Genomic DNA, 18277 nt, shown 5'->3' on the forward strand with positions numbered 1-18277 from the left:
CTGCAAGATTATCAAGTTATCGATTGCGTCGACGAAGTCAACGCTGGATGGTCCAGTGGATTCGTGACGTCACGGCCTTCAGCTATAAAGGCAGCTGCTTCACCCGATCACCCGAGACCTTCAGAGGGCACGGCAGCTTTCTTGAGAACATGCCTAACCATGCGTGGCTTGTGTTGCAGGTCAGTTGTTATAATCCGTATTGTCACGTGGTCGTGACGTTGAATAACGCAGTAGCAGTACTGTGAACGACAAAACTAACTTTTATTGGGCGAACCTGTGCCCACAAAACAGGCTACACTTATAGCACAACGATAGCGGCGAACACGCTCGGCGATCGTCGAAAATCTGCTCAGCGGGTCAAGCGCGTCGGCTTTTATACAGCAGTCGTCGAATGTTCCAGACTAATCGCTGGGACCCGCGCGTATTCCACAATGTTCTACGCCATTCGCGTCAGGCGATGAAATCAGATAACATAAGGTTCGGCGACAACAGACAGCCGGGTAGAATCATCGATAACTTTCCAGAAACGTCGGATACATGCAGGCGCGTCCGTCGCTGTGCGATTACAGTTGTTAAGCGGCGAAACGTGTTCGCCCGATAAAGATAAATACACGTGTCATTACCCCCCTCTTAAAAAGCATCGCCCCGATGCTGCTAACAAACGAAAGTAACAAAGAAAAGCACTCGTAGCAAAGAAAACAACAAACTAAGGAAGTTCATCAGCGTCCGTAAAATGGTTTAAGGTGCACCACGTGGACCACTTCAGATCGTGCGCGGCGCCGTTGTGAGTGCGAAATGCCGTCTGGCACGACCTCATAGTCTAGTGCGCCAATACGTCGGATGACCTTGTAGGGTCCGAAATAGCGTCGCAGCAGCTTCTCACTGAGTCCTCGCCGGCGTATCGGGGTCCATACCCAAACACGGTCGCCGGGCTGGTACTCGACGAAGCGTCGTCGGAGGTTGTAGTGTCGGCTGTCGGTACGCTGCTGGGTCTTGATCCGCAGGCGGGCGAGCTGTCGGGCTTCTTCGGCGCGCTGGAGATAGGTAGCGACGTCAAGATTCTCCTCGTCAGTGACGTGCGGCAGCATGGCGTCGAGCGTCGTCGTCGGGTTCCTGCCGTAAACCAACTTGAATGGCGTGATCTGTGTTGTTTCTTGCACCGCCGTGTTGTAGGCGAAGGTGACATACGGCAGGACCGCGTCCCACGTCTTGTGCTCGACGTCGACGTACATCGCTAGCATGTCGGCGAGGGTCTTATTCGGCCGCTCCGTAAGACCATTCGTCTGCGGATGGTAGGCCGTTGTCCTCCTGTGCCTTGTCTGACTGTAGTTCAGAATGGCTTGAGTGAGCTCCGCTGTAAAGGCCGTTCCTCTGTCGGTGATGAGGACTTCTGGAGCACCATGTCGCAACAGGATGTTCTCGACGAAAAATTTAGCCACTTCGGCTGCGCTGCCTTTCGGTAGAGCTTTAGTTTCAGCGAAGCGGGTGAGATAGTCCGTCGCCACGACAATCCACCTATTTCCGGAAGCTGATGTCGGAAACGGTCCCAACAAGTCCATCCCGATCTGCTGAAAAGGTCGGTAAGGAGGCTGGATCGGCTGTAGTAATCCCGCTGGTCTTGTCGGTGGTGTCTTGAGTCGTTGACAGTCGCGGCATGTCTTGACGTAACGGGCGACATCGGTGGTTAGGCGCGGCCAGTAATACCTTTCTTGTATCCTCGATAGCGTCCGGGAGAAACCGAGGTGCCCAGCGGTCGGATCGTCATGTAGGGCGTGCAGTACTTCTGGACGTAGCGCCGACGGAACAACAAGAAGGTAGTTGGCGCGGACTGGTGAGAAGTTCTTCTTCACGAGTAGGTTGTTTTGAAGCGTGAACGAAGATAATCCACGCTTAAATGCCCTTGGGACAACGTCGGTGTGCCCTTCCAAATACTCTATTAGGGCTTTTAGCTCCGAGTCTCCTCGTTGCTGTTCGGCGAAGTCTTCCGCGCTTATTGTTCCAAGGAAGGCGTCGTCATCCTCGTCATCTTGCGGCGGCGGGTCAATGGGGGCGCGGGATAGGCAATCGGCATCTGAGTGTTTTCGTCCGGACTTGTAGGTTACAGTGATGTCGTATTCTTGTAGCCTGAGGCTCCACCGTGCCAGCCGTCCTGAGGGGTCTTTTAGGTTAGCTAGCCAACACAACGCGTGATGATCGCTGACCACCTTGAATGGCCTGCCATATAGGTAAGGGCGAAATTTCGTTGTGGCCCAAACGATGGCGAGGCATTCCTTTTCGGTTGTAGAATAATTGCCTTCTGCTTTTGACAATGATCGGCTAGCGTAAGCTATCACGTGTTCATGTCCATCTTTTCTCTGGACTAGGACGGCACCGAGGCCTAGGCTACTGGCGTCAGTGTGTATTTCGGTATCGGCGTGCTCGTCGAAGTGCGCAAGTACGGGCGGCGACTGCATGCGTCGTTTGAGTTCTTGAAATGCGTCGCCCTGTGGCGTTTCCCACTTGAACTCGACGTCACATTTAGTTAGCTGTGTCAGCGGCTCAGCGATGCGTGAAAAGTTCTTGACAAATCGCCTGTAGTAGGCACACATGCCAAGAAATCTACGCACTGCCTTCTTGTCGGTGGGCTGCGGGAACTTTGCAATGGCAGCTGTTTTCTGCGGGTCGGGGCGTACTCCGGATTTGCTGATGACGTGGCCTAGGAATAGAAGCTCATCGTAAGCGAAGCGGCACTTTTCTGGCTTCAGAGTGAGCCCTGATGACTTGATGGCCTCTAGTACTGTGGCAAGCCGCCCAAGGTGATCGTCAAAATTTTCGGCGAATACAACGACGTCATCCAAGTAAACGAGACAGGTCTGCCACTTCAATCCTGCTAAAACCGTGTCCATCACGCGCTGGAACGTTGCAGGCGCCGAGCACAGTCCAAATGGCATAACCTTGAACTCGTAGAGGCCGTCTGGGGTGATGAAGGCGGTCTTTTCACGATCTCTTTCGTCGACTTCTATTTGCCAATAGCCAGACTTGAGGTCCATCGAGGAGAAGTATTTAGCGTTGCAGAGCCGATCCAATGCGTCGTCTATCCGTGGGAGAGGGTATACGTCCTTCTTCGTGATCTTGTTCAGACGACGATAATCGACGCAGAAACGAAGGGTTCCGTCCTTTTTCTTCACCAGCACAACAGGAGATGCCCACGGGCTTTTCGACGGCTGGATGATGTCGTCGCGCAGCATTTCGTCGACTTGTTCTCTTATAGCTTCACGTTCTCGCGGCGAAACTCGGTAAGGGCTCTGGCGAAGTGGTCGAGCGTACTCCTCGGTGATTATGCGATGCTTGGCGACTGGTGTTTGTCGAATCCTCGATGACGTCGAAAAGCAGCCTTTGTATCGCCGGAGCAGACTTCTGAGCTGCTGTTGCTTAATCACGGGGAGACTTGGATTAATGTCGTAGTCTGGTTCGGCAACCATGGTCGTCGGGGTAGATGCGGCGGAATCCGAGAGGACAAACGCATTGCTGTTTTCCAGAATTTCCTCGATGTATGCGATCGTCGTGCCCTTGTTGATGTGCTTGTACTCCTGGCTGAAGTTTGTCAGCAACACTTTTGTGTTTCCTCCGTGCAGTCGAGCGATCCCTCTTGCGACGCAAATTTCACGGTCTAGCAGTAGACGTTGGTCGCCTTCGATGACACCTTCTAGGTCAGCGGGTGTTTCGGTGCCGACCGAAATAACAATGCTGGAGCGAGGCGGGATGCTCACCTGATCTTCGAGCACACTCAAGGCGTGGTGACTACGAGGGTTCTCCGACGGTATCGCATGGTCTTCCGACAGAGTTATTGACTTCGACTTCAGGTCGATGACTGCGCCGTGTTGGTTGAGGAAGTCCATGCCGAGAATGACGTCTCGTGAACACTGTTGGAGGATAACGAAGGTGACAGGGTAAGTCCGGTCGTGAACGGTAATTCTTGCCGTGCACATTCCAGTCGGCGTTATGAGGTGTCCTCCGGCGGTACGAATTTGAGGGCCTTCCCACGTAGTCTTAACTTTCTTCAACTGGGCGGCGATGTGTCCACTCATGACGGAGTAATCAGCCCCTCTGTCGACTAAGGCGGTGACTGCGTGGCCGTCGAGAAGCACGTCGAGGTCGGTGGCTCTTTGTCTTGCATTACAGTTCGGTCTTGGCGTCGGATCACGACTGCGTCGCGTTGACTTGTGGCTGGTATGTGACGTCGTCAGGTCGTCTTTCGTCGTCGGATTCTTTCCTTCCAGACTTCGTCGGGACGGCGGCGTGTCGATATGTCGTCGAGGTAGTTTCTTCGGCGTCTTCGTCGGCGGCGGAGGATCTTCGACAGTTCGACGGACAGCAACCGCACCTCCATCGGTTGCTGCTTTTAGTTTTCCGGATATGGGCTCGCTGACCGGCCCCGAGCTGGGCCAGTGTATGGTCGGCGCTGCGGCGACAGGTAGCGCCCTGGTGATGGTGAACGCGACGGTCGTCGAGAACTCCACTGAGTAGCCGTGAGGTAGTCAGCGATATCGCGAGGGCGTTCACCTTGCTGCGGGCGCGGAGCGTTGACGGCGAAACCTCGCAGTCCCATTTCCCGGTATGGACATCGTCGGTAGACGTGACCCGCTTCCCCGCAGTGGTAGCAGAGCGGGCGGTGGTCAGGAGCGCGCCAAACGTCGGTCTTCCTCGGGTAGCTCCGCTGGGCGACGGGTGGGCGCGCTGTCGGCGGCGGCGGCGCTGGTCGACGGAATTGCGGCGTTACAGGGCCCTGGCGCGGTCGCTGAGGAGGGCCTTGACGGCGTACGACGGCGGCGTAGGTCATCGCTTCGGGTTGGGGTAATTGAGGTTGCACCTCCGGAACTCCGAGCGACCGCTGAACCTCATCTTTGACGATGTCAGCGATCGAGGCCACTTGAGGCTGCGATGACGGGAAGATCTTCTGAAGCTCCTCTCGTACGACTGCCCTGATAGCCTCGCGCAGGTCTTCGGAGGCCAGTGATTGAACTCCGGCATAGTTTGTAGCGTTGGTGCGGCGGTCGAATTGCCGGTTTCGCATCTCGAGTGTCTTCTCGATGCTAGTGGCCTCGCGAAGAAACTCGTCGACAGTCTTCGGTGGGTTTCGTACCATACCGGCGAAAAGTTCCTCCTTAACACCACGCATTAGTAGCCGGACTTTCTTTTCCTCGGACATTTCCGGGTCGGCGTGGCGGAATAGGCGGCTCATTTCTTCTGTAAAAATCGCGGTGGTCTCGTTGGGCAGCTGCACTCGGGTTTCCAGTAGTGCTTGGGCTCGTTCTCGGCGTACGACGCTTGTGAATGTCTGCAGGAAGCCACTTCGGAAAAGGTCCCAGGTCGTTAACGTGGCTTCTCTGTTCTCGAACCACGTCCTGGCAGCGTCTTCCAATGCGAAGAAGACATGTCGCAGTTTGTCGTCGCTGTTCCAGCTGTTAAATGCAGCGACCCTCTCGTACGTCTCGAGCCAGGTTTCTGGGTCCTCGAATGTTGAACCGCGGAACGTGGGGGGCTCCCTGGGCTGCTGCAGCACGACGGGGGATGCTGGGGCTGCCATTGGGGAGGACTTGGTGGCAATCTTCCTGCACGTCTCAGGTAGGAGTCCGTGCTCTGGGGGCAGTCCTTGCAGCCGGCGGCTAGCTCGCTGGTCTTGGGCGACGTTGGTTTTGTCCTCGGGCTTCGGGCTTGGATCGCGGCTTTGCGGGGGCGTTCGGTACATGAACGCACAAGCACCTCCACCAGATGTCACGTGGTCGTGACGTTGAATAACACAGTAGCAGTACTGTGAACGACAAAACTAACTTTTATTGGGCGAACCTGTGCCCACAAAACAGGCTACACTTATAGCACAACGATAGCGGCGAACACGCTCGGCGATCGTCGAAAATCTGCTCAGCGGGTCAAGCGCGTCGGCTTTTATACAGCAGTCGTCGAATGTTCCAGACTAATCGCTGGGACCCGCGCGTATTCCACAATGTTCTACGCCATTCGCGTCAGGCGATGAAATCAGATAACATAAGGTTCGGCGACAACAGACAGCCGGGTAGAATCATCGATAACTTTCCAGAAACGTCGGATACATGCAGGCGCGTCCGTCGCTGTGCGATTACAGTTGTTAAGCGGCGAAACGTGTTCGCCCGATAAAGATAAATACACGTGTCAGTATTCTAATGTACGTACAAGCTGTTATGGCCTTTTGTGCTGCCGTGCCCCCAACGGTGTTTTCATATGATTGCTGATTGCTGGCTTACTATACTTATCGCTTTGTGTGGAGATGTGGAGGAAAATCCTGGCCCTGAAGGTCAAGAAATGCTAAATGCCATTTTTACTGCTCTGAAGGAACTTAAAGAAACCGAGAAAAAGCGTGATGACACACTGTTGCAAATTAATTCTCAGCTGTCAAGGTTGGACGAAGTGCTACGAATATCAAAAGCGAATGAACAGAAAATATCTGTCCTGGAGAAATTGGTGAAGCATTTCGAAAAGATTTTGGCTGCTCAGGATAAAAAGCTTAACGATTACTAAGACAGAGCATGTCGAAATAACTAACTTGGTGGTGTTTGAAATTCCTGAAAAACCTGACGAAACTAGCGACATGCTCGAGGATATGGTGGTCCCGCAGGTTTTTCATGACAGACTGGGGATCGTAGTCAAATCATTGGAGCGCATACATAGGATTGGCAGGTTATGGAATAACCCAGGCCCATAATTTTTCGTTTGTACAACTTCAGAGAAAAAGATTCTGTCATAAAAGTTTGCTTTAAACTAAAAGATACAGGGTTATCGATATCACATGATTACTCGCAAAGAACCTTTGCTACCAGAAAAAGCTTTGGCAGTCTATCGGCACCGATAGAAAGGCTGGGGACAGGGTGAGACTGGTGCATGATAAGCTGTTCATAAACAACGAAGCTTACACGTGGGATGAAGGCAAAAATTGTAGAGTGCTCTTGCGCAGGGCCAGTAGTCCAGCACAGAAAGTCCGAAATGCAAATTCTGGAAACAGGAATGAAGACTGATGTAATATCAACACCCCAAACGCCGAAAAGAAACTTTTTTGGCTTCTTTGCCTGAACGCACAAAGCTTATGCAACAAATATGACCAACTAGAACGAGTGCTCCTGTTGTATGATCCTCATGTTGCGGTAATTACAGAGACCTGGCTGCGACCAGAAATAATGAACGATTGTGTTTTTCCGCCAACATATAACTGCTATCGCAAGGACCGTCTGACATGCGGCGGAGGCGTGGTTGTTTTAGTTAAAAAAACTTTGATGTCTTCGCTTTTGCCTGCTGTTAGCACGGAGCATGAAAGTGTTTTCTGTATGATGACATTGTCGGGTAACCAAGTTGTCATCGGGGGCGTTTACAGGTCACCCGGGACTCATCCGGATTTCTTATTAGTGTTGTATGATTACCTAGACAGTTTTCAAAATCGAAATGTTATTATTGCCGGGGACTTCAACTTTCCTCATATTGACTGGTATTCAATGTCATGTGGCTCAACGGACACTAAAAGTTCTGAAGCCTTGCTAGATATATTACTAGCGCACAACCTTACCCAAACTGTTTACCTGCCTACAAGGATTACAGATTCAGCGACTTCAATTCTCGATCTTGTATTATGCTCTGCTAGCATCTCTGACTATAAAGCTGAAGTGAACCAAGGGATCTCTGACCACAAAATAGTGTACTTCACATGCGCTCTTCCTACTCGATCACAGTTACGTACTGCCAAGTATATCACTGTTAAAAATTATGATTCTGCTGACGACCTTCAAATTGTGCATTGTTTGGAAGAAGCACTTGTACAGCTTGATACTGACGATGACGTGAATTCTTTGTGGAACAAGTTTAAGTCCTTATGCCACTTTTGTATCAGAAAATTCATTCCAGATAAAACAAAAAAGATCGGCAGACAGAATCCTTGGATAAACAGAGACGTCATTCATCTCAAACGTAAAATAAAACAATACCGAAAATCTAAAGATTATGCCAGGACAATTGTTAGCACGATGGCAAATGACTTGGCTCTAAAACTGAGAGAGGCAAGGGAACATTATTTTACGGAAACACTTGGTCAATTTGCCTCTCAGAACTCCCCAAAATTTTGGCAATTCCTATCTAACAAAGATTCCCAACTTTCATGGGAAATATGCGATGGTGAAGTAACAATTACAGATGCAAAGAAAATAGCTGAAGCGTTTAATGCGTTTTTCCAAAGTGTTTATTCCACTTTAAGCACTAGTGTTGCTGAGAGGCAGATATTTGACAGCCCAAACGTGATCAGCCTAGCTATTGAAGGTGTGACTGAGCTTCTTCTACGGTTAGACGCAAAGTAAGCTACAGGGCCAGATAACATTCCTCCTGCTTTTCTTAAAAGATATTCGGAAGTATTAGCTCAATTTTTGGTCATTATTTTTACTAAATCTTTAGCCTGTGGTACTGTTCCTGACGATTGGCGTTTGGCACGAGTAATACCAGTTTTTAAGAAAGGTCTCCAATCTTCTGTAAGTAATTACAGGCCAATATCACTCACCTGTTGCTGCTGCAAAACTTTAGAACACATCATAGTCACTTACCTGAATAATATTTTGGAGAGAAATAATATACTCACGGCTAATCAGCATGGTTTTAGACAAGGATACTCCACAACCACACAGTTAGTAGTCACTGTCCATGAGCTCACTTCCGTGCTTGATGGGGGCGGTCAAGTTGACACTATTTTCTGAGATTATTCTAAGGCATTCGACAGAGTCCCTCATTCAAAACTAATATATAAAATGAAACTTCTCGGAATACCCCTACAGATCATAAACTGGGTAAATTCATACCTGACTGGTTGTAAGCAGTATGTGGAAATAAATGGATCGTGCTCCCGGTTTTTGGGGGTAACTTCAGGCGTACCTCAGGGATCAGTGCTGGGTCCAGTACTGTTTAATATTTATATTAATGACCTAGTTAAAATTGTGGAATCACCTGTTCGTGTCAGATTGTTTGCAGATGATTGTATTATATTTAGCAACATTCGAACTGTCTCTGATCAGCTTTTTCTGGAAGAAACCTTGGATAGGTTGGCAGAATGGTGCAATGAATGGGATATGGTTATTAATTATGACAAAACAGTGCATATGTGTATTACAAATAAGTTAAGAAAGCTAGAATACTTGTACAAAATAAAGGATAATAAGATTAGGAAAGTAGAAAGCTGCAAATACTTGGGGAGAACTTTAACTTCACGTCTATTCTGGGTGCCTCACATAGACAATATAACCTGTGCAGCCCGAAAAAGATTAGGATTTCTAAAGTTTAAATTAGATGACTCCATGTCATCATTAAGATCGAAAGCCTATAAAACGTACGTTAAGCCTCTCTTAGAATATTCGAGTATCGTTTGGGATCCTCACACAGTGGTAGGTATTGAAAAACTAGAAAGAATTCAAAGGTTAGCCGCACGCTTCATTTATAAGCGCTTCAAACGATGTGATTTCCCAACGAGTATGCTAGAAGCCGCAAACTTGGAACCACTAACTGATCGAAGAAAAACTGCCAGATTAAATTTCTTTCGCCAGCTTTATTACGGGAAACTAGGAATACAACCACATGACTATATTATTAAGGACACATCTCAAATTTCCTGCCACAAATGCAGCCAGTATTTAAAACCAATCTTTGCACGAACAAACCTTTTCAAAAACTCATTTTTTCCGAAAACAATCAATGATTGGAATGCCCTACCGGGAAATTCCCACTGGTTACAACCACCCACTTGATGAATCTTGTTGACTGTATCTCTTGTATATATTTGCACGTTTGCTTTTTTTGTATTTGCTCATGTAGCCCCCTCCTGCTTGGAGAGATATCCGCAGTATTGAGAAAATAAAATAAAAAATAAAAAGTAACTCTAGGAGGTCCCATAGTCAAAGACTGAGGAGGGACCTCCAACAATAAATACATAGTAAAAGTACACTTAATAGGGTTAACAACAGCAGTAGCAATCCTATGGAACAGAAAGTATTAACAAAGTCAAGTCATAGTAATAACAATAAAGTATAAACACAAAAGGCAGGTCCTAGGAGTATTATTCCACATACAGAAGCATAAAAAAAAAAAATAACACAATCACGTTCCCAACAAGTGGTGACGAAGTTTCCTCTTAAATAAATGAATGGAAGGGGATGATTTAATGGAGGGTGGTAGTGAATTCCATATTGATCTTGCCGAAAAGTACGCAGTAAATTTGCCGTAGTTAGTACTTGGTTTCGGTAGGAGGTAGTTATTATGGTGGGAAAATCGAGTGCCAGTGAAATGTGGGGTTTGGTCTCTTGTTATCAACGAAATTGATAATTCTCCTCAACAAAATTTATACGTTAGGACACTAAGAGAACAGTTATTTAAATCCACTACTGACAAAATATATGTGTGGAGTAATGGCAGCGCACTAGATAAAAAATGGCTGTAAATGACTCAAGGCTTGGTTTTGTGTGTGCTGCAGGGGCGCCAAGTGAGTTGCGTGAGTTGCCCCAAGAAGAAATGCAGTAAGAGATGTGGCTGTGAAGAAATGTGTTGTAGAGTGAAATTAATATATGTACAGGAAAATAGGGGCAGACTTTGATTAGTATTCTGATACCATATGCCGCTTTACGGGTTAATAAGGATAGGTATATGTATATAAGGATATAAGGGGGAGGCAGAAGGTTAGGTGGGCGGATGAGATTAAGAAGTTTGCAGGGACGACATGGCCACAATTAGTACATGACCGGGGTAGTTGGAGAAGTATGGGAGAGGCCTTTGCCCTGCAGTGGGCATAACCAGGCTGATGATGATGAAAGATATGTGAGTTGTAAATTTCAAATGATTGTCGAGTTCAACTCCAAGAAATGTTGCATGGTCAACAGCCTGAAGCGAAGTCGGACCAATGTTAATGCATGGCTTCTGCTGTACACTTTTTTGCGGGGATGAAAAAATTACAAATTTCGATTTAGTAGCATTAATATTGAGCATATTATCTCGGCACCAAATAATGATTTTAGTTATGTCAACATTAAGGTAAGATATTAGCGATTCCAAGGAAGTGTTAGAAGAATAAATTGTTGTGTCGTTAGCATATAAAATACAACTAGAATGTGTAATGTATTCTGGAAGGTCATTGATATACACGAGAAATAAAATCTGTCCTAGTATTGAGCCTTGTGGAACCCCTATGTTAGTTAGTTTGGTATGCGAATGAGTATCAGAAATAGAGACGACATGTTTTCGATCATGTAAATAACTGCGAATTAGGGAAAGTGGTGGACCACACATGCCAACAGCGTTTAGTTTAGCAAAAAGTATGTCATGATTTAATGAATCGAAAGCTTTGGAAAAATCAATAAACAAGGTACCAGCCAATTTGCCTGTGTCAATGGCTGTTTTAAGATGATCAGTTAAAGTAATGAGCGCTAATTCAGTTGTGTAACCAGATCGAAAGCCAAATTGATTAGATGACAAAATACTGAACTTTGTGAAATAGCTAGTTAAATGTACCACGATTAAGTTTTCAATTACTTTGCTGAAAAATGATAAACTAGATATAGGGCAGTAGTTTAATAACGAGATTTTGCTACCCTTTTTGAAAACGGGAATAACTTTGGCGATTTTTGAGCAGCTAGGAAAGACGCCAGTTTTGAAAATTAGATTTATTATGTATGAGAGTGTGTCACCGATAAGATGAGCTATAAGCTTTACATGAGATCAGTTGAAGTTATCTTAACCAGCTCCCATGTTTTTTAAGCTCAGAATGGTCATGCACACTTCTTCTGGGGAAACTTGACAGAGAAAGAAACTGTGGCAGACAACGATAAGCCTTGTCGATGTGAACTGAGAGACGTGGCTGGTCGGGGCAAAATGAATCGACAAAGGCGTTAGCAATGGCTGAAGGATTATTAAGAGTTTGTTCTCCAACTTGAATAGCAGTTATGGCGGGGTTTGGCGATGTTCTATTTAAAAACTCATTGATAATTTTCCACTGTTTTTTAGAATCGTTGCCAGCACGGTCAAATTCCTTTTCATAATACTCTTTTTTAGCGTTTTTAAAAAGCCTGCTCAAAATATTCGAGTAGCACTTGTAACGAGTCAGCATGGTCAAATTAAATGGCTTATTTTTTGTTTTGTTATAAAGATTATCTTTTCTGCGCATGCATTTGAGAAGATTATCAGTCATCCATGGACAACGAGGAAAAGCGAACCTTTTGTTACTCGTGGTTATTGTGGTTGATTCGAAAGTAGCATTAGAAATTATATTGCAAAACAATTCGAAGGCGATTTCTGGATTATTTTGCGACATAACCGGGTTCCAATTAACATCGGCAATTTTCCTAACAAATGAAGTTTTGTCGAGATTTTTTTCTTATAATATGCATATCCTGAATATTCATATTGGAATTTATACGCAAGAATATTGGATAATGATCAGTTAGTGAAACTTCAATGACACCAGATCCAGGTGTAATGATGAGTTTCGACAATGCGTGGTCAATTAGTGTATCCAGACCATTAGTATTCCGCCAAGTAAGTATAGCTACAAGTGATTCGAGTCCATATCCATTCAAGGTATCTGTATAAGCAGTGTATGATGAACTGTGAACATCTAACAGTTAATATTGATGTCACCCATAATAATGATGTTTTTACGTTCTAGCGATAGTGTGTGCAAGACATGGTTTAGTTCTAAACAAAAATCATTAATGAATGACGAAGATAAATCGATAAATAGAACCAACCACAAAATTTTTGCGTCAATATCAAGAAATGATGCATTCAGCTCAATCCACACTGATTCGCAATTTACTTGATTAATTGTTAAGTTCCGATGCCTGGAATACTCTAACTCTGATGAAATGAAGACAGCTGCACCGCCATGACTGCTGTCACTCCGGTGACAGTGTTCTGGTGTATAAGATGAAAAAGAATACAAGTTTTTATCGGCTTCACTGAGCCAGGTTTCACTTACACATGATCGAGATGTGGTGTTGACAGGATGATAGAAAATTATAAATGTCATCAAAATGTTTCCGTAAGCTGCGTGCATTAAAATGTACAAGGGATCAGCAAGGAGGTTTAAGATAAGAATCTAGTTAGGACGGTGTGAAGTATGAAGCCATAAGGGGTCTGTTGGGGACGGATTGACATTATGCACGTGATTCAGGTTAAGAGATAACAGAAAGGTCTGCTTCCCAGTTAATGTGGTGAACTCTGCTTTCTTCGGACTTGCGTGCGTTAATACGGCAATTCTTAGTCCAGAGGAAGCGCCATCCTTTTTCTTTCTTGAGCGCTAAGGCCTGAGCAAAAAGCCTCTTGTTGTCAGGTGTAAGGTGTTCATTAATGAAGATGGGCCCCGCATTCTCTCCAGAGAAAGACTGCCGGTATCCATCCTGGCCTTGCGAGCCTTTGCCAGGAAATCTTTTTTCTTTAGCGCGAGAGCAAAACCTGGCAATAATATTTTGATGACCTGATTTAATGGGCACACGATGCACTATCTCGATCTCGATCGGAGCAAGAGAGCATGCCGCCTTATCGGCAATGGCAGTTACAATAGGAATGCAGTCTTCATCCTTTCTAAATGGTATTCCTTTGAATCACGCGCCGTGATTGGCATAGCCGTGCTATAATAAAACGTCATTTCCTCTATCCACCCCAATCATTGTGTATCATTGCCTTGTGACTTAGAGATCGTGCCACTGCCTTTATCACTTGCGGCATGGGCAGGACGCGTGTTGTTCGATCGGAAGAACAGCGGGAATACAGTTAGTGTCACTGCGCACAGAAGCGTGAATGGGCGAGCTGACAATGTGAGGCCACCCTTGCTGCTTTACCCAGTCTGACAACATCGAGTGCCGGTGAAGCTCTTCCCCAAGAAGAGCAACTCACACATGTCGAGCACCGACGTGAGCAAAAGCATCGGTGCAAGCGGCACCGTCGAGCGAATACCACCAACAATGATCAGACCAGGGAGGCGAAATGCAAGCGCGACGTATACCAAGACGCTGCATATTGCGTACCACCACACTCGGGCTGGCATTGCCATCTACATAAAGAATGAGATTGTTGGCGGTGTCAAAGCTTACCCGTTACCTGTTGTAGATGAAGCAGTCATCTCCATGTATGCCAACGCCTGTGCCGTCAGGTTCCCCAATGGCACGGCGATTGCGACTGTGTAAGTCCGCCTTGCTGCATCCAAGAAAGATATCGAAACGTTTATTGTGCATGTCTTTGGGCAGAATAAGCCCGTCGACAATACATTTATCGCCATCGTGGGAGATTTCAATGTCAATGTCAGCAGACCCGACGGGGCATGGATAATTACCTTCATGTTGGAGCGCTTTGGCCTCATGCAACATGAGGCCAAAGCAAGCAAAATTCACGCAACATTGCCACGCGACTGGCTGCTCGAGGCACTTTGCACGTATTCACGGGCTTCTTTCACGCTCTGAAAAAGTTTATGTAGCACGTATTGAGCAACAGAAAGCTGTGTCGGAAGTTTTTCATGTCACTCTACAATTTTGTCATTGACACTTTTAATCTAATTATAATATTTGAGAAGTTGAATAATTAATTAAGGCTAATTACATAATTATGCAGAATGCAAAAAAATAATTCTAGTATCTCCAAGCGACGGCAAAAATTACCTTGGTTCTCTCCAGCTATGCGGCAGTCACATATTTTTAAACTCGGGCTAAAGTTAGCTGGGACACACTGTACATGTAAGAGAAAGAATTATCAAATATTCTAAATGCGCTGATTGAAAAAGTGAAAACTGCCAACCGGAATAAGCGTGCTTCTTTTAAAAGCTGCACCAGCTCCAGGTGAACCAATCGAAATCAAGGCAATTATTGGATGTTAATATGAACAATAGTGTTAGCGAAAAGATATTGCCTATGTACTCAAACTGAATCGGGGAGACCGGGAAGTCTATACCAATGTAATCTCCGTGGCCTGTCTGGTGATCGCCTTCAATGTGCCAGCAGGCGAGATGAAGTAGAAACATATAGGTAGTCAAATCGAATGGTATTTGCTGTTCAGATAATATACAACTTTAGAATTCATTATTAAAAATTATCAAATAGCCATTTCTGTTCAAATGGAACACATAGCAGCACTTTTGAACTCTCAAAGGTAAGGGGCCGATTGAGCCCTATTTTTCTGAATGATTGTGCTGCTGGAGAGTTGTGGCTGTTGTGCAACCAGTTCCTTAGAGCATTAACGCACTGGCGCTAAGCGGTTCTCCTGAACAAGTTCCCAGCTGTCATTCAATGTAAACATCCTGTTTTGGGGCAGCCTGTAAATCTGCTAACTTCTGTCATGCACGGAAAACATTTTTTTTGGCAGTCTCACCATGTCTGCAACCCATTAAAATTGGGTGCCCAATGTGGTACCACGCTTGAATGAACAGAGCAGATCTACTAATATCTGTATGTGTATGTGAGGCACGTTTTCCTTTAATTGCTTCATTATTGTCTTTATGATAGTGCACCGGATAACTGAAAGCAGCCATTCATAATACAGAAGCTGTTTAGTTGAGCGGACGTATAGTTTGGAACGGCATTACATTTAGGTATGACATATAAATGTGACATGTTTTTCTCAGAAATCAGACTCGAGAATAATTTCTTTTGTTTACACCTCTAGAAAAAAGCCAAAGGATGCAGCTACTTTTTTTTTTAATTAAGCAAATTCTGCCATTTCACGTCTGGTGATATGATTATGAGACATCCTGTTCAGTTCTCACTACCTGGGGTTCCTTAACGTGCTCCTAAACAGAAGTACGCAAGTGTTTTTCCATTTCGTTCCCATCGAATTCCGTGACTTCGTTTGAACTCGTCAGGTCGAGTTTATCTGTGCAACGCTATATTCACTGTAGGCTACTGTGCCGCCTTTCTTCTTTTTCTTTTTTTTTTTTTAAAGCATGGACTCGACAAAAAAAGTCCACATGGCGTACAGGCCAAAGATTAGCATATATAATGGCTACCTAAAACTGTTTTCGGTGCCCGAGGTACAGGGTGCAAGTACACTGTACCCGAGGTCTGACTGCAATAAAAGAACCCGTACCAATTACTCAGCATTCTTTTATGCGAGGAAGACAGAAACATGAATGGAATGTTGCACTGCAGTTTTTTTTTTTTTTTCTGTAACAATACTTCTCGTAAATCTGAGTACAGGGTGCCAGATGGGGCAGATATGTTATATTTGTTTGAAGCGGCAAGCATAAAGATTGCATATGTTTTTCCGTCTGCGTGTCGCAAGACATACTGACGGAAAACTGTACGCTTAAAAATATACACGGGAGATACATGCTGCTTGTAGAGCAAGAAAAATATCTTCTCCAAAGGGAACCATCCAATAACGTAGTAAAATCAAAGCTGACACTGCGGCTGCAATGCACGCACACTCACTGAGCGTCATTAAAAATAAATAAAATCAAATGAAGAAAAAGAAAGGCATCTATTCCTAAGGCATAAATACATGTCATATGCAATTATAAACACTGTTTGAGCAGTCTGAATGCATATACCAGCACGCAAATTAGTATGAAGGACCCTTCCGAGAAGTATCGCCAGCAGTTTTCAATGGCACGACCTTAATGCGGCCCAATCCACTTTGATTGCAGCGCTGCCAGAGTATTTTTCGTCGTTGCGCAGCTCACTGCAATGCATGCGCTGCCCCAGCCGCTTGTCCCACTCAACCATATTCTAGTGCACTCTAGTTGCTGTTAAGTTCCATGTGTCAAGTGCTGCACCACGTAAACACAGCATGTGGGTGAGATTGAAGAAGTGAAACATTGTTAGGATTATATATTTCTCTAAAGATTGCACAATCATCAGCAGGGTTTATAAATACAGCGTGCAGTGAGCAGTGTTATTTGGTGGCACACCCAAATGATTGTTTCCGAGCATTCTGGCAATGCTGTTGCACTCATTCAAAACAGCTTTAAGGCTACATTGTGAGAATATAAAACTATAGAAGAGGTAATTGTGCTTCATGATCATCATTATGACTCATTCACTCTCTGGAGTAAGGCTTAGTAGGCTGTATCTTGGGGCACTGCCAGAGCGCTCTCAAATGACCAGTCGAATATGGCCATATTATTCTATGAAGGAGAGGGGCACAACTATGAATACTGCAGTGCTATGCCAAGTTACTGTAATTTAATGTTACCACCTCCCCACTTTTTTCCAAGCCTTGCATGCTCACAGAGACTGTCACTTATTGCTCCATGTTTTCTAAGGATTCAGCTGCAAATGTTCATTGATACAGTCAAACCTTGTTGTAAGCATACTATAATGATTACGCCCTAATATCTGTACGAAGCATTCTAGATTTACTTCATTATATCCAATAATTTGTTATGTCTGATCCCATCCTGCCACTTTCAAGAACCGTATTGAAAGAATTAGTTTGCACATTTGATCCGCCCCATATGTAAAACGCCCAGGGGCCTTTTAGGTAAAAAATAAATAAATAAAATACATGTTTTCATTGTGTCAAAGTTTGACTGTATAGATCATGTTGTTCTGCCCTCAAGTTTCGCCTATTGCACTATCAAACTACACCTTGCAGCTTGTATTCTGCATGGTGGTTTTTTCTATAGGTAATATTGACATGAAGGGTGCTGAATGTGAAAATCTTCAAAAGAAATAGTGAACTACAAACATGGTATTGCGCAAGCTTGGTGTAATGTATTCCGGTTTCAGTGCACAGGTGACCATGTGTGAAACAGTGTGCTTGGCTCGTGGCCCTAAGCACTTTTTTTTTTATCTTCCTTTTATTTCTGCGGACACTTTCACTCATGCTTGTGCACACACGCACCATGTGGTCATTGCAGGCATAAGAAGTCATCGCCGGAGACGAAGATACTCCTTGAAACTGCGGAAGGCGACGACACTGTGGACGTCTAGTCAGCATCGTCAGCTTGCTGCTTCACATCGCTCCGGACATCATCGTTTGGAGAATGGCAACAGGCTAACTTTCTCAGGAGGGCCCCTTCATTTTTCATTCACCTTAAGTCTCATCATCATTTTGTTCCTTACCATTGTCTGTGGCTGTACAGGGAACAGCAGGCTGACACACATCCTTGCTTTGCACTCTGCCTCGCATTACTGACTGCATGGATGATCACTTTGTTAATGTTAACATGTGTGGTTGTCATGGAAGTGAGGGTTCAGAAGTCTGTTTTCGTGAAATGTTCTAGCACTGTACAGAGCTGATTCTAGGGAGAATTTTTTTAATAGTT

General features: G+C 45.4%; 1 protein-coding gene across 3 annotated transcripts in view; it reads left to right on the forward strand.

The window, feature by feature from the left end:
- LOC126518482 (solute carrier family 53 member 1) overlaps nt 1–18040 on the forward strand; it is a 400674-nt gene extending 382634 nt beyond the window's left edge. Inside the window, exon 14 of one of the 3 annotated variants that reach the window (XM_055065054.2) lies at nt 17870–17960. In XM_055065054.2, the coding sequence (XP_054921029.1) occupies nt 17870–17875 (6 nt within the window). In that variant the 3' untranslated portion in view covers nt 17876–17960. Of the gene's footprint in view, nt 1–17869 lie in introns of all 3 variants that reach the window. The other 2 variants (XM_055065055.2, XM_050168268.3) reach the window with 2 other exon arrangements.
- The last annotated feature ends 237 nt before the right edge of the window (nt 18041–18277 follow it).

Source organism: Dermacentor andersoni, chromosome 1 (assembly GCF_023375885.2).
Source record: "Dermacentor andersoni chromosome 1, qqDerAnde1_hic_scaffold, whole genome shotgun sequence".
Classification (NCBI taxonomy): domain Eukaryota; kingdom Metazoa; phylum Arthropoda; class Arachnida; order Ixodida; family Ixodidae; genus Dermacentor; species Dermacentor andersoni.